Genomic DNA, 17,293 nt, shown 5'->3' with positions numbered 1-17,293 from the left:
CCAACACATAGCCACCACAATTAAGAAAGTTCATGTCACACTTGGCTCACTGTAAAGAAGCAAGCCATTCCTCACTGACAATATCAGACTAGCCATATCCAGAACCTTCCTTCTCTCTACACTCTTATATGCTTTCCCCCTCTTTACCAAATTAAAAAGATCAGACTTAACCAAATTGGAAACTTGCTACAACAAAATAGCCCACATCGCAGCCACCTTTCCCCACCAAACCCACCATTGTATTCCTCTACATAAATTAAATTGGATCAAGCTACCTAGCCTTCTCCATCTCTACCATCTTAAATTCACACAGAGTGTTATCTTCCATCCTGACAATTGCCCATCCCTCAATGAACTTATTGTTCCCTAATCATGCCCACGAAGTCGAAGATCTGCAGACAGAAACTTTCTCACATTAATCAAAACCTAACAACACTCACAGTAAAGCCCTATTCTCAGATCAAATAGCCAAATTATGGAACTCTTTACCTTTACCCCACATCCTCCAAAACACATCTAAATCTACCAATTTCAAACAACTACTATTTGAATACCTATCCAAAAACTGACATTGCTCCTGTGCCAAACCTGATTGAGAAGATATCTATAACTCTCTCAACACACTGTCCACTCCTTACCTCATTTTCTCCCTCTCCTCAGTGTTATTACTAATCAAAAAAAAAAAAAAAAAAAAAATATATATATATATATATATATATATATATATATATATATATATATATATATATATGAAATTGCATTTGTTAACTATTATTTAGTATGTACACAGTACTAATTTTATTTTTTTCACAGTGATCTTTACTGAAATGTTTGTGTTTTTCTTTTGGAAAAGATTTTATTGTATTTTGCTTATATTTCTATGGAGCTTTTCTCCCCGGGCCTCCACTGAAAATGGGCTTCTGGCCCAGTCATCTTTCCCTATAAACAAATGTAAATAAATAAATAAATCATGTGCCTCATTATGGCATTCTTTAGTTGGTGTGTGTGCATTGCTGATGGGTGTCGTCAGCCACTCTTCCAGTGCATAACTTGCATTCCCCAGTAAATGCCCCAGTGGGATAGCACCGCTAGTAAACATCTGATACAGTTGGGAGTTGTGCCAGATATGTGAGTCATGGTAACTGCCTGGGTTGCCAGTGCACACATTCAAGATGATTCCATTAGCATTACACACAACTTGGCAGTTAATGGAGTGAAAGCTTTTTCTGTTTATGTAGATCCTTCCCTGTTCCCCAGGTGGTGCTTTGATTTCTATATGTGTACAGTCAGTGGCACCCAGTACTTCAGGGTAGTGTGCTACAAGGTAGAACTCCTGCGTATTTGTGGCCCTGTCCTCAGGTGTACTGGGAAAATATATGTGGTCACTGGCATGTTGGAGCATAGCATTCAGGAATTGATGGAGGATCTTGGATGCTGATGCCTGCGACACCCTCAGCATGTCCCTTGTTGGTCTCTGAAAGGTTCCTGTAACTAAAATTCTAAGTGCTACACATACCCAGTTGAGGATGGCAGAAATTGCAGAGTTTCTGTAATGTGTTTCTATACACTCTGTAACACTGTACAATTTCCACCTCATGCAGATTGTGATAAGTTAAACGGGGTCTAAAAACTCTTCTCCTTCTTGGCATTGGTCTGTTAGCAGCATAGACTTCAGTTGGTTGCACATACACATGAATTAAAGTAACAGCAGCCCCTAACATTGTTTCTGTGTAGACTTTTTCCGTGGCTGTGTTCCAATAGGTTTTGGAATTCACAGGAAAAAACAGCACTGAGTCTACAAGGTTGATGTATAGCTTGTTGAATAGCTCATCCATCTTAGATTGGTTGATTAGCATACAGTTCAGCTGCTTATGTTGTAATTAGCATGCCACAGTGTTTACGGTGTTTGTGCAGCCCTATACACCATGTAGAACTGCTTACCGAATTCCAAACAGTAAGCTACCATGTGTGCATCGCAACTCAAGCACACATGGTCTTAGCCAACTGTGTGGGCTTTATTGAATCTGCACCTAAATGTTTTTAGTAACATGCAGTATATTTTCTACTAGTGTAAATGTTAAAATAATTGTGCACTTTTGATTTTGTAAACATGTCTTATGGTAATTTTAAATATTTTGCTGTGAAAGATGCAACACTAATATTTCTTCATCTCACTTCATGACTGCAAAAGCTGTTATTTTTCAGGATCAGTTCAAATTATCTTTTTATAATTCAGAAGAAGAGTCTGCTTTTACTGTTGAGTCACTTTCAGAGCAATACGTTAACAGTTCAACTACTTTTTTTCTTGAAATGTGGTCATAAAATGTGTGTTCATGATTAAGGAAAAATGGCAAAAAGCACTAGCTATGCACTTAACTTTGCACATATAGTCTCATAGCTTAGGTACTTTTGACTGTTTTTGTCCCAAACATAGAGTTCAGCCATCAGTTTAACATAGGTGAGTATATGAGATGCTATTTATATGCCTCATACTGTGGTCCTTAATTTGACTCCCTCATTTCTCTTTGCCTACTGTTTAACTTCAGGAGTCAATTAACTAGACATTGCTTCAGATCTAAGGAAAAGGGATTAATTAGGTATGGTTTCAGATCTAAGGAAAAGGGATTAACTAGGCATTGCTTCAGATCTGAGGAAATGGATTAACTAGGCATTGCTTCAGATCTGAGGAAAAGGTATTAACTAGGCATTGCTTCAGATCTGAGGAAAAGGGATTAACTTTACATTGCTTCAGAGCTGAGGAAAAGGGATTAGCTAGGCATTGCTTCAGATCTGAGGAAAAGGGATTAAATAGGCATTGCTTTAGATCTAAGGAAAAGGGATTAACTAGGCATTGCTTCAGATCTGAGGAAAATGGATTAACTAGGCATTGCTTCAGATCTAAGGAAAAGGGATTAACTAGGCATTGCTTCAGATCTGTGGAAAAGGGATTAACTAGGCATTGCTTCAGATCTGAGGAAAAGGGATTAACTAGGCATTGCTTCAGATCTGAGGAAAAGGTACCTGCATCTACTGAGTTTACTTGGCTGACAAGTCACAATTACACATTCTTTTATATGTTCTCTTTAATAAGGTACATTTTATTACCATTCTGTGTTTTTATAGATAAGCTGTTTTTCTCACACTAAAACTATTATTATGATCATGTTCATTACAGTGGTAAAACCATCTCTACAAATAAGGTTTCCTTGACTTTTCCAATGATCATGTTTGTTAATGCTAAAATTGGATGGATTATTATTTGCTTGCTGCTTTAAGCTTTAATTTCATTATACCTTGGGACATTTCGGAGTGGGACTCTACTGAAAAGAGGATATCATCCCAGTTACACTATCCCAGTTAACAAATGTAAAGCTATAAGTAAAATTTAATTACTGTATTTTGTGAGATGAATGAAGTTCTTCATTATTACCTCCTATGTTCATTTTTTTTTACTTTTTCATTATTGTAGGGTAAACATCTGAAAGATGGCTTCTATACTGACCTCCAGTTTAAGATTTACTAGTCCACACAGTATTAAACGATGGCAACTGGAAAGCATAGGAGTTACTTCTAGAGATCCAGACATGGCAAGTCAAGATGCTACTATGTATGCACCGCAGAATGTTTGCTCACAAACTAGGTTCAGTGCTTGGACACCAATAACAGACAAAGCAGCTAATTTACAGGTAATCCTATATTTATCACAAATATTACAAATGACAACTCTACAAAATGTCTGAATTGAATTTCATTAAAACTTGCTAAACTGTGTCTTTTGAGGAGTGGCCTGAAGCACAGTTGCATGAACTAGCAGGTGCTTGTGAGAGAGAATGAGAAAGAAAACGAAGCAGATGGCTAGCACCAGTGTGAAATGTATCACCATTCCAAAGAATTTGTGTCCAAATGTAGGCTTTCAGTGTAGTCCTGTAAACTGAAGGAAAATCAACCAAAAGCTGCAATTTTATACCAAGAAGTAAAATATCCAGAATCCACAGCAGCAAAGTGAGATGAGGCTGAAGTGCACTATCAGCAAATAGAATGTCTGAAAGAAACTGAATGGTCCAGCAGAGGGGAAGGGAATGATGGAGGGCACACAGTAAGGTAGTCGGCTATCTGGTGAGGCTCTCATTTTGAACTATAGTATGTCTGCAAAACAAGTACCAAAGCATCATAGTAATAAAGATAGATAGATAGACAGATAGTTAGATAGACTCCAAACCAGTTACAAGTGGCATCCCACAAGGCTCAGTCCTGGGACCTCTCTTGTTTGGTATATATTTCTCGGAGGTACAGGCCAATACGGAAGGACTGTGGCTGACCAAGTTCACAGATGACTGCAAACTAGGCGCCATAATCGACTCTCCAGCCGACACAAGCATCCTCCAAAAGGGCCTTGTAGAAACAGACAACTGGTGCCAGAGCCATGCCCTCAAGCTAAATGCCAAAAAGTGTATAGTCATCCCCTTTGGCAAAAACAAAGTGCCCACAAATTACCACATAGGTGGTAATCCATTAAGTACAGAAGAAGTAATTAGGGACCTGGGGACCCAAGTTGATAGCAATCTCTCATTTGACAACCACGTGGCCAAAGTGGTTAGAAAAACATTTTATATAGCCCACCTAATCATGAAGGGATTCACATCTAGATCAGGGGAGGTCATCGTGCCTCTTTACTCATCCCTCATCAGGCCCATAATTGAGTACAATGCCCCTTTTGGGATGTACCTTACCAAACACCTGCAGCAACTGGAAAGACCCCAAAAGTACCTCACCAAGAGGATCAAAGGGCTCAAACAGATGCCATATGCTGCCCGGTTAAAGAAACTCCAGCTCTACACAGTGGCATACCGCCTGCTCAGAGGTGACCTGTGCCTGACGTATAAGGCCATGTCCAACCCGGAATTAAGGGACATGCTGCACCTCAAAAAATCCAAATCCCATCGAGCTACACGCTTAAGAGGCTTGAACCTCAGCACTGGAATAAATAGGACATGCTGGAGGGACAGATTCATAACCCAGAGGCTCCCTTCACTCTGGAATAAAATCCCAGTCCAGGTTAGGCAGAGTCCCTCATTGACTCTTTTCAAGAGGAATCTTGATGAGTGGATGGGAGATCGTAGGTTTACCCCGGGTATCACTTCTGTGTCACTGTTAGACAGAGGCACAGTATACTAACCTCGAAAAAGGGCATAGCAAAATTAATTTAAAATGGGTGGTGAAAGCCAAACATACTCTGGCTAGGCTTATAAATGCCCTAGGGCAGATAGCCTAGTATGAACCTATGAACCTATGAACCTATGATAGACAGATAGATAGATAGATAGATAGATAGATAGATAGATAGATAGATAGATAGATAGATAGATAGATAGATAGATAGATGCATCTCCTTTAGTAAAATTCTACATGGCAGCTCAATAGTCTAATCTTTAAGATATACTGTCAATATTTTCCTCCTGTATAACCAAGTATTTAAATATATATAAACTTTCTCTCGAGTTCAAGAAAAAAAAATCTGGACAAGAAAACATCATGGAGAAGTTTATATCAAACTGTTATGGACCTAAGCTGGACCTGGCTCTTTATGTTACATTTAATTATTATTATAGGTTCATAGGTTCATAGGTTGGTACTGAGCTATCTGCCCGAAGGCATATATTATCCCAACCACGTTGTGCTGTATTCACCGCCCCTTTAGTAGTTCTCTAGACCCTTGTACTAGCAGCTAGTACCCTTGGCCCCTATTTAGTAGTGCTGTTGGTGTGATTTCTGGTGTGAACTTTCTGTTACCCATCCACTCATCAAGGTTCTTCTTGAAGAGTGATAGTGAGGGGCTCTGTCTTATATAGATCGGGACCCTGTTCCATAGTAAGGGAAGTCTCTGCGAAGGGAATCTATCCCTCCAGCATGTTCTATTTACTGTTGTGTTGAGGTTTATATCCCTGGAGCATGTAGCTTGAGTAGATTTGGTTTTGCTAAGTTGGAGCATGTTCAATAATTCTGGGTTGGACATGGCTCTGTACATTAGACAGAGATCGCCTCTGAGAAAGCGGTATGCAACAGAGAACAGTCTTAGCTTTTTCAATCGTGCTGCATAGGGCAACTGTTTGAGGCCAGTAATTCTCTTGGTTAGGTACCTCTGTGGTCTCTCCAGCTGCTGGAGATGTCTAGCCAGGTACATTCCAATTGGTGCATTGTACTCAATAATGGGTCTGATGAGGGAAGAGTAGAGGGACACCATTGCATCCTTAGATCTTGATGCAAACCCTTTCATGATCAGATGGGTCACATAGAAGGATTTTCTAACCACTTTGGCAACATGGTTATCAAAGGAAAGTTGGCTATCTACTTGGGTCCCTCGATCCCTTATTCCTTCTTCAGATTTCAGGGGATTACCTCCTATGTTGTAGTTTGCGGGTACTCTGTTTTTTCCAAAGGGGATTACTACGCATTTTTTTGCAAGTAGTTTGAAGTTTGCTTTGGAAAGGTTTTGACTATGTTTTTTTTGACTGGGGGAGGTGGAGGGGTGAGTATGTCCAGGGTTATCAGTTTGTGGTCGGATCTGACCAAGGAGGGATGATAGCGGGTGTGGTACAGTGGGCGCCCATATTTGTGATGATTAAAACCAATATGTTATCCCCTCTAGTGGGAGTACATACTAGTTGTTGAATGGCATTTGAATTTATAAATTCTATGAATCGCTGAGCATAGGAGTTGGAACATTGGTAGTTCGCCCAGTCTATACCAGGGTAGTTGAAATCACCCAAGATTATGGTGTTGGGTAGGACCTTTATAGTTCCCAATGTCTCAAGGAATGCAGAGTGAGCATCTTGGGAACATGATGGGTGATCTATAACCGGCTACGACTTGAAATGTAGTTTTGCCTGCTGATAGTTGCGCATGGATGATCTCTGGGGCATCATGCTGCGCTACTAACCTGGAGATATGGGTATCCTTGATGAAGATGGATACACCTCCGCCCTCTGTACTGCGATCCGGTAACTGAGGCCGGAAGGTATGATATGAATTGTAACCTGGCAGTGCCAGGGTGCTTTCTTGAGCCTTGAACCAGGTTTCCATCACTGCACAAACATTGATTTTCTCCATGCTGAGGGGAGCCTCGAGTGTGTGCATTTTGAGGTTGAGACTTCTGGCGTTGAGTAGCATTACCCTTAGTTTTTGGTTACCTGTGCTGGTTACGGTGGTTGGTTTGTCCTTTGAGCCTTGCCTAAAAAAGGCACTATGGGGACGGCAAGAGCCTTGGCCAGTATTCGAAAACCTAGGTGTGACAGGTGCAACCCATCTCTGGCAAAACAGCGAGGCTTGTCTATCATGTTATCCCAGGCAGACAGACACTGGATCCCCTTAGAATGACACCAGAAGCTTAGCCAGTTGTTGAAATTGATCATTTTGTCTTTGTATTGTGGTATCATTCTAGGTGAAGGTAGTATGCTACTCAAGGTCAGGGTCATACCAGCTTGGGCTACATGATCAGAGAGCTCCTCAATGTCTCTTTTCATGTAGTCCAGGGAGGTACGTCTTAGATCATTCACACCAACATGTACAATGACAGCATCATACTTGTACTTGTTCTGGAGTGACCTAAGTGCTTGTGTTATGTGGCGGATCCGAGCACCCGACAGACAGCTGACAGTAACCTTCTCCTTGTTCAGCCTGGTGAGTGGAACATCCGTGTGCCTTACTATAGAGTCTCCTATTACTAGCGTGTTAGGTATGGTGTTTTGCCTTAAGGGCTGTTGTGAGGCACACTGCTGAGGTGAATTATGTGTTTTCTGGTTTGTGTTTGGGGGTGCAGGTTTCTTGCTTGTCTGCTTTGGAGGGCACTGTTTCTTTTTCAGATTGGTACCTAGTGCCTCCGAATATGTTTTTGTGTATTTATGCGTATGTTTTGCCAGTGCTTGTTTTGTAGATTCATGTGTGACAGGTGGTGTGATGCAAGTGTGTCCCTTATCCTCTTGACTGTCTGTTACAGTCATGGGTTGAGAGCGCTTAGCCTCCAGTCTGGCTGTGTATTTGCATCTCTCACAAGTGTTTGTGTCTAGAGGTAAGAGGAGAAGGTTGTCTGTATACATGAGGCAGTTGTGACATTGCCTCAGGATGCCCAATTCCACCAGATGAACTGGAGAGTACACCTGAAGCTGACCTCTGGACATGCTTTGAAGAGTAAATTGAACTTAAGTCCTGTGGACGATCGAGGGTCTTATGCTATATTATAATAGTGCTGTCTAGGAAATTTGGAGAATAATAGTGCTGTCTAGGAGATTAGGACAAGTGCTGATTTCTGTTTTACAAGGGCTGCAATAAGAGCAGCTGATCTGAAGCACTTGAGCTGAGGTTTGCCTAGTTCTAAGGGAAAATTTACAGTGTAGACTTTGTGGGGCCGGGAATAGTCTACCCCAACTAACTGGCACTGCCCAACACTGCTCTGTGGGCAAGACCGCGCAAAAAGAGAGTTGCAGGGTTTATCCTCTAGATAAGTGAGGAAAGTGAGTACAAGAGCTGTTTTTCTCTAAGCAAGTGAGAAAAGTAAGTACAAAAACTGTTTTCCTCTAGGTAATGAGGAAGATAGAGTGCTATAGTAATTAGTAGCTTATTTAGTGCTTACAAGTTCTGAACAAGTGCTGAGCATGAACAAGCAAATTTAAGTGCTGAAACTAAGAATCTGTATCTGCACTAGATGAGTTACAGGACAGAAACAAGTGCAAATACAGGCTTTCAAATCAGAAAGTTGAGAGAGATGGAAGAGATACTTAAGTAGCATGTTGTTTTTTTGTTTTAAATACACATCAAGTTCTTTAATTTGGTTATTTTATTCTCACTTACTGTGTATACACTTTCCTTGCATATTTTGGTTATGGGGTAGTGAGGCTTTTTACATACATTGAAAATTTTAACAAGAAGAAATTTGACAAAAAAAGAGTGAAGTACTGGAACTGTGAAGGCATTGCAGCAATCATATTCCTTCTGCACCTCATTAATATTAATAAGCTAATATTTATTTAGGTCAAACTGGAATAACATCTATCCTAAAATGAGAGGAAGGAAGGTAGATGACTGGTAAATCAGAAACACAGGGCTCGGAGAAGGGAAGGGATACAAACATTATTTTGATTCTTTAAGCAGGGATGAGGTGAAAGACCACTGATTAACCTAACTTCAGTTTTGGGCAAGTGTTTTGAGAGGTGTCTCATTCATATGATGAATATAAACTAAAACAGCATTACTAAATGTTAATTATCATGGTTTTATTGGAGGCAGGTCAATGCTTTCCTGCCTTAAAGAAGTATATGATTATATTACCATGGATAGTGATTTAGGTTTATCATCAGGTGTGGTCCACTAAAACCTTGCAAATGCCTTTGATTCTTTAACTTTTCCATCAGTTATAAAAGCACTAAGCGATGCAAAGTTCAATCCATAGATTTTTAAGTGGATACTGGAATGGTTGACAGGGAGTATACATGCTATGGTAATTAACTGAATAATATCAGAGAATGAACCAGTTACTTCAGGAGTACCACGAGGTTCCATTTTGGGCCCTGTTCTGTTTAGTCTAGTTTTTGCCACTATTCCAAGATACAGCTTAATCTTGGATAAGCAAATTCACTGAAGATTGTAAGATAGACTATATTGTTACAACTGATAATGATTTCAATGTCGTAAAAAGGTATATGACTGATATATGTTAACTGAATAGTTACAAGTGGCTTAAAGTTCAGTGCTGAAAAATGCACTGTAATGTATTTCAGAAACCCATGTATAACAAAACATATATACTCAGGCTTGAGCATATTAAAGGCAGATAACTATTTAAAGATCTGAGAATTATTGTGTCCAAAAAATCTGAATGACGTGTTGACATTGTAATACAAAGAACAACAAACCATTAAGTATAATGGTAAGAAATGTAGCAACAGGAGATCAAGAAAAATTGCCCATCTTCACTATTTAAGATGTTTATTTATTTATTTTATTTATTTGACATTTGTTGACTGGGAAAGTCCACTGGACCAAGGACCCATTTTCAGTGGAGGCCTGAGGAGAAAATCTCCAAAAATATGCATCCTGTTTTAAAATATATTAATATTTTCCAAATGTATACAGCCAAGCAAGTAAAGAAAATAAAGGCCATGCACACATGGAAATGGAATATTCCAACAGATGTAAGCATCTTAATTTATATACTGTACATTGCTTTTATATCGGGGAGAATTTATACTTGGATACTTGGCATTTCATGACAAACTCTTTCAAAGTGTCATTAACTTAAACATTTTATGAAATTAAACTGAACTAAAGAAATACAAATCTGAAGTTTCACTTTCCCAGATTTAACACAAGTGTAAGCTACTTGTATTTGACATTAAGAGTCACAACGTTATGGAATAAGTTGCCAGGGGAGATCTAGAGTTCAGAAAGTGTGGCAAAATTAAAAAAAAATAAAAAAAAAAACTTAGATGCCTGGACAAGTGACTTGGTATTTGATCCTCAAGTGAAGGAATCAATGTTCCTTGATGATCTAAGTAACTGAGCACTGAAGCAGAACTTATGAACTTACATGTTTTTAGGCTGGGCAGCTAGACTGTCAAAATATCTAGCTTTATTATATGTGATTTTTATTGCAATAGAGCTTTTTTCTTAAGTAACTTCCTTTCTTCCAAGCTGTTTGGCTGTGTAGCTACAGATTTTATCTATTTTATATGTAAACAGAAAAGATGTAGTGCATGTAGGTTAACTTTTTGCATTCCTTACACAATATGTTCAGTTGTTTGACGTAGGTGGATTGAAAGGGATGTCTGTACCAAGTTCAGGGGAGAGAATCTAGCAATCTATTATTGCTTTCCAATATGCTTGCATTCACTCTCTGAAGAAATGGCTGTAGTTCATGGATAGTACCCTTGTAGTGATTATGCTCTGATATCCAGAAAAAGACAAATCAGTTAAGTGGCTCTATAGCACGATATCCGGTATTAACAATTGTTAAGCACCCTCTGTTTAACTTGTTAAGATCAGGTATCATACTAGGCAGTTAATATGCCAATACTGACCAACAAAAGAGAGTGTCAGAATAAAAAGCAGATCTATTTCTGCCTGTTGACTATGCTGGTAATGTATCCGTGACATTCTGCAACATAAGAAAAAAAGAGTGTTACTGCCTTTCTGATGATGCTTACCAAGTGCTTTATAGCTTTGCAAACCTGCAAAAGACTTAGCAATTTTTTTGTAACTAGTAGTACATGGAGCACATAAAGCTGCATGCAAGAAGAATTATGATTGTGTCTCTGATCATAACCCTTTATGATTTGCTGTCGACATGGATGCCAGGAGTCACCTGTTGTGCTTTGCTCTCAAGATGAATTTCTTGGCATCCACGCCTAGAACACATAATATGCCAGTTATGATTGGTGACCCTACTCATAATCTTCTATATTACTTTATTTTAGTAATGTGATCATCTGTATGTTATGGATGGAGTTAAAATAATATTCATGCTGGGGTAAGGCAAAGTTAAAATTATATTTATAATGGAGTCGGGCAGATGGTAGAAACATGCTTTCCTTGTTTTTTTACTGCTTAATGTGAGAGGGGTCGAAGTTCATATGAAATATGTAGGGTGTTTGATTTTTTTAATTTTGTAAATAATCATTGTAAGTGTCAAAGCACTGCAAGTTGAATCATACCGACAATCGGAAAAATGCAGTGTTTGGTTAATATTATAACTTCCTATAAAACCAAAAAGCTGGTACAGTGCAGAAACCAACAAAAGAAGAAAAAATGCACTTAAATGGGGGTAATAGATGGAAATTGCCACTTTTAAGTGCTTTCGTCCCTACAAGCCGGGACATCTTCAGAATATAGCTTAATATGGCACACACAAATTAAATAGCCCTCCAATACTCATAATAAGATGACTGAGTAGCCAATCATTTTATTTAGAAACCTATACCACACCCATTTAAAAAAAATCATAGATAAAATGTAAATGTAAGAAACATTTTTTATATATAACCACATCAAAAATGAGTTATCAGGTAAACAAGTATATAAAAAATATACAATTCTACAATCTTTTAGCTTTTTCCTGCCATATGGGGGAGATGGAAACAACACCATTTAAACCTGGGGAGAACCTAGCAGCCAACCTCAATTGCCACTGGGTTTCCTTTTCCTCAAATAATTTTTCCATTTACCCCCCTTCTGATCAATTTTAATATTTTCCAAGATACCAAAGGTGAATTTACTAAACATTGTACACACCAGGGAATGTTTGTATAAGGCATTATTTTCCTTTTGATTGTTAATTTCATATACATGTTCATATATCCTAGTCTTCAGTGCACATTCTGTTTTTCCTGCGTAATAACATTCACATTCTCCACACTGGGCAAGGTATATTACTTTTTAGTGGCATAATTCCCATTTTGAAAACTAATTTTAGTCCTCATAGTATTCCCAAGTGTTATGTGCACTTGTTTATTAATATACATACATTGATTACATCTTCACCATGGTCTAGTGCCCCTCTCTTGACCCTCACTGGTCTTAGTCTTGAGCTCCAGAAGCCTTTTAAAATTAGCACCCGTTTTGTTGATAAAAAAGGCTCATCCAGAATATCATTCATTTCTGGATTCACCCTAAAAATGTTCCCATTCTTCCTAAGCGCATTCTTTATTTTAACAGAAAGATGGTTATACTGTAATACACAGGGTTTCTCAAACTTCTGAGAATTATCCATGGTCACATTAGAATCTATGTTTAGGCCTACACCCAACAAAGGCTTATATAAATCACACCACTTGCTGTAAACTCCCTCAAGAATCTGATCTATCAATTTTTCAGGGTACCCTCTTTCATAAAACACATTTCCCACTATTTCCAATTCATTCCTAATATCTTCAAAGTGGGAGGTCATTCTAGCCACACGGATGGCTTGGCCCTTCCCAAGACACTTTTTCTTTGCTATAGGGTGATTACTGGAAACATGTAAGTAAGAGTTACAAAAAGTCTATTTACACAAAATATTGGACTTAAATCCTTCTTCCAAATGGGATATAGTAGTGTCTAAGTAATTAATTTTAGAAACATCAAACTTGTGGGTAAATTCTAGATACTGGGTAGTACTATTCAAATACTGCAAAAAGTCTTGAATTTCCTCTGTAGGACCTTTCCATAGAAAAAAGAGATCATCCAAAAATCTTGTATACACTTGTACATTCTTCCAATAGGGGCAATTAAACAGGAACCTGTTTTGCCATCTAAGAAGTACAACATTAGCATACACAGGGGCACATACTGCCCCCATAGCTACACCCTTAAGCTGTTGAAAGTATTCCCCCTCAAAACATACAAAGTTGTTCTCTAAGATCAAGGCCATAGGTTCACATATAAAGGTAATCTGGTCATGGGATAAACTGGAACACAGGGACAAAGTTTCCTCAAACAGTTCTAACCCTTCCTCTCTAGGAATCATGGAGAAAAGGTCCTTAATTTCAATTGCCAGCTTCCTGCAGTAAATTCCATCTTCCTCTTGCTATTCTCTGTACCCTAACTGCAGTCATGCCTATTGGCAGAATCTCCTTTTTCCATTCCCGTGTTGACTTAATTCTTAGTTTCTGCTGGTTTATGAATATAATATTCTGCAAATGACTCTTGTTATATTCCTTAAAGATATGTGTCCAAAATACCATTCATTCCTTTTTTCTTGAATTACACCCCCTGCCTTTTTATCATCATCCATTTCCACATTAAATTGTAACTTTCTGCTTTTGTTATGTATAAGAGCCTTAACTGTGTAGGTCTAACATAAACCTCCTTGTTCTATTGGGAGGATCAGCTTCTCCCACTTGACTCTTGCCATCTTCTCCTGCCAAGTAAAATCCTTCAATTCTTTATTAATTATCATCCACAACTTCTCCTCTGGTTAATAAACATATGCTTGACCAGAGTATAAAATTAAAGGGACTAAAATTATTTTTACTGCTTTTATCTCGCTATCCATATCCAAGAGCATCTTTTTTCTCATTTTTATATTATCTTTTGTTTAATATCTTCCTAAATATCCTTTGCTGCCATAACATAATCCTTTTTAATCCATATTCCTAAATACTTCCTTTTATCATGTCTCCATAAACATGGTTATTGCTGAACTAATGCATGTGTGAGTACATAGTTTATAGCTATACTCTTTGTTTTGTCTTTTTTCATTTTGTAACCCAGAAAATTCCGGAACTGTGTTGGAATATTCCACAACACTGAGATGTCTTTTTCTGGTTCAGTCAGGTACAAAATAATATCATCTGCAAATAAAGCCAACTTTTCTTGAGTATCATACCAGTTATTTCCTCGTATTTCTGAGTCCCTTATTTTCTTTGCCAGTGGTTCTAAACATAATGCAAATAACAAAGAGGAAAGAGGACACACCTGCCTGGTTTCTCTGTTCAGACACCACTTATCATAGAAGAACCCTCCCACTTTTATTTTTGATTCCAATCCCTCATATATCCTTCTAATTAACCTTATTATTGTATCAGGAAATGCAAATGCTTCCATTTCCCTTCTGATAAAATCCTGGCTTACTCTGTCGAATGCTTACCCACCAATAACAATGGTATTTTCTTACATCCAGCTTCCTTCTGGATCGTCATTGTTCCATGTTTGCCTCTCCTCAAAAAAAAAAAAAAAAAAAAAGGAAACCACACTGGCCCATATCTATCAATTGTGGTATCACCTTTACAATTGTTTTAGCCATTATAGACAAAAACACATTATAATCATGGTTTAGAATTGAAATAGGCCTGTATGAAGCTGGATCAGATGGGTCTCTGCCATCTTTAGGTATTACAGCCACCACAGCTTTTTTTCTAAGATGTTGGTGCTTCCCTGTCTTGTAAAATACTGTTAAACAAAACCTTCCAGATCTTTATCACTTTCTTCCCCCAGCTTCCAAACTTCCACTGGAATACCATCTATAGGAATAGATGAAGATATAGGAGGCTTTTCTGCTGATTGATTAGATGTCATTGTGTGTATCCCATCTCCTATTAACTGTTAATTGTTGAGCCTCTTATCTACTGCTAAACTTGCATACTTAAGTCTTCCATAAACATTTCCATTTGTGCTTTTTCTTGATTGCAACACTTATGTGCTTTGTACAAATTTTCATAACATTTCTGAAATATCTCTAATGCTTTATTATAGACTCCCTAAGTTTGGTAACAACTGTTTCTTCTTTCTGTTGCCTAAGTCGTTTTTATTTCTACCTTATTTTAAAACTTCACTTTCATTTTATCCCACTCACTCGTTATAACTTCTGGAGTATTTTCTTCCTTCTTTAATAACTCCTGGATTTTTCCACTATCCATTCCTTAAATTTCTTTCTTTTTACCAGGTAGTTGTGGAAGTACCAGTGTCTGTTCTTCACGTCATTACATTATACTTTTATCTTAGTAATTATTGGCCAGTGATCTGAAACAAGTTATTGGATGTGTTTGTCAAAGTTTGCAATGAAATGCACATGTTCTTGTGAAACACAATTTCTGTCTAGTCTAGCCCAGTTATTGTACTTTGTTGAGTAATAAGTAAATTCTCTGAGTTTCTACTGCTGAATTTATGTCTTTCATACCAAATATTTTCATAACTTTCTTCAGAAATCTACCATCTTTTTGTTATATTTTTCTAGCCCTGCAGATGCATTCTTATTGTTGTAAATCAAATTCCAGTCCCCACCTATAAGTAACATTCCCTGCTGAAAGCTAATTATTTCTCCCCAATGTTTTTAAGCTACATAATAGCAATTTTAGGTGGAATATAAATACAAGCCAGCATAATCCTCAACTGCGGTGGTGCAGCAGTTAGCGTTGCTGCCTCACAGCAAGAGGTTCTCTGGTTCGATCCTTGGCTGGGGTGCCTTCCGTGCGGAGTCTGCATGTCCTCCCTATGGTCGCGTGGGTTTCCTCTGGGTGCTCTGGTTTCCTCCCACATCCCAAAGACATGCTGTAGGTGGATTGGATACTCTAAATTGGCCCTAGGCATGAGTGCATGTGTGTGCCTTCCGTGGAAGGTTGAGCGCCAGGCTGACAAATCAACACTGTAAAACTCCACTGCCAATCAAGACTAGACAGGTGATCTGCTGTCGCGACCCCTAACTGGAAAAGCTGAATGAAGAAGAAGATAATCCTCAACCTTGCCAGTAGCCCATTTCTACCACAAATCTGCCATTATTATCTTTTTCTTCTTTTATCACTATTGGAGCTTCTCTGGCAATTAATATAAGTACCTCTTGTTGTTTATCTCTGATATTCTGCTGAATATCCATCCTGAAATCCTTTCTTTATCAAATCCACATGTGCAGTTCTCTCCAAATGTGTCTCCTGTAGCATTGTTATTTGAACTCTGTTTTTATTAATATAATTTAGTACTCTTTCCTTTTTGTCTATATCTGTGAGAATATTCACATTTCAAGATAATATGGAAATTGTCACCTTTATGATAAGAATTAATTATTCCCACCTATTATATATGGCAGCTTTTATTTCTAGCTTTTGTTATACGTGCACTCATTAATGTTTTGTAATTTAGTCCTATATACAATTTTTTTATCATCAGCATTGGTACCTGTGTCACAGATTACAAGACTTTTTGTTTTAATAAAAACCCTCAAACACACACACACACACACACACACACACACACACACACACACACACACACACACACACACACACACACACACACACACACACACACACACACACACACACACACACACACACAGCACTCCCCATAACCTGTTAACTTAACACAAACACACATAACTATATACATCTTCAAATCATGAAGTTTAACATTCCTAATAGGAACATTTGTACCGAAATGACAGCAGCTGGCACGGGTCCTAATTAACCTAAAAATGAGGCTGTTCTTGCTAGGATGCATGTTATTGCCTGTGTTTCTACTTACTTTGGTTTTGTTCTTGTTTATGGTTATTCCCCCCATATGAAAACTACTTGCATGCTTTCAGAAGTCTATAATTTTTAGCCTTGAAGAAACCAATGTTCATGTTCTGTCTTGTATTGTCCTATTATCAGCTTGCATCCATGAAAACATAAGAGAAAAGAAGAAACATGTAGTCCTCTGCTGCAAGCTAGAACATTTATTGCTAAAGGGAAACTTTTTATTGTATTCCATGTTCTAAAATTTATTGTTTCCACTTAAAATGTGTTATTAGATTAAGCCAAGTGACTTAATCCAGACATTCACCAATGTAAAAGTA

General features: G+C 38.1%; 1 protein-coding gene across 2 annotated transcripts in view; it reads left to right on the top strand.

The window, feature by feature from the left end:
• ECT2L (epithelial cell transforming 2 like) overlaps window positions 1-17,293 on the top strand; it is a 1,012,011-nt gene that overhangs the window by 186,262 nt on the left and 808,456 nt on the right. For both annotated transcript variants that reach the window (XM_044064710.1, XM_044064701.1), the window contains exon 2: window positions 3,470-3,686. In XM_044064710.1, coding sequence (XP_043920645.1) covers window positions 3,486-3,686 — 201 coding nt within the window. In that variant the 5' untranslated portion in view covers window positions 3,470-3,485. The remainder of the gene's footprint in view (window positions 1-3,469; window positions 3,687-17,293) is intronic.

Source organism: Protopterus annectens, chromosome 1.part0 (genome assembly GCF_019279795.1).
Source record: "Protopterus annectens isolate FY-2018-M chromosome 1.part0, PAN1.0, whole genome shotgun sequence".
Lineage (NCBI taxonomy): Eukaryota > Metazoa > Chordata > Ceratodontiformes > Protopteridae > Protopterus > Protopterus annectens.
This window is presented reverse-complemented; position numbering and strand designations above follow the sequence as displayed.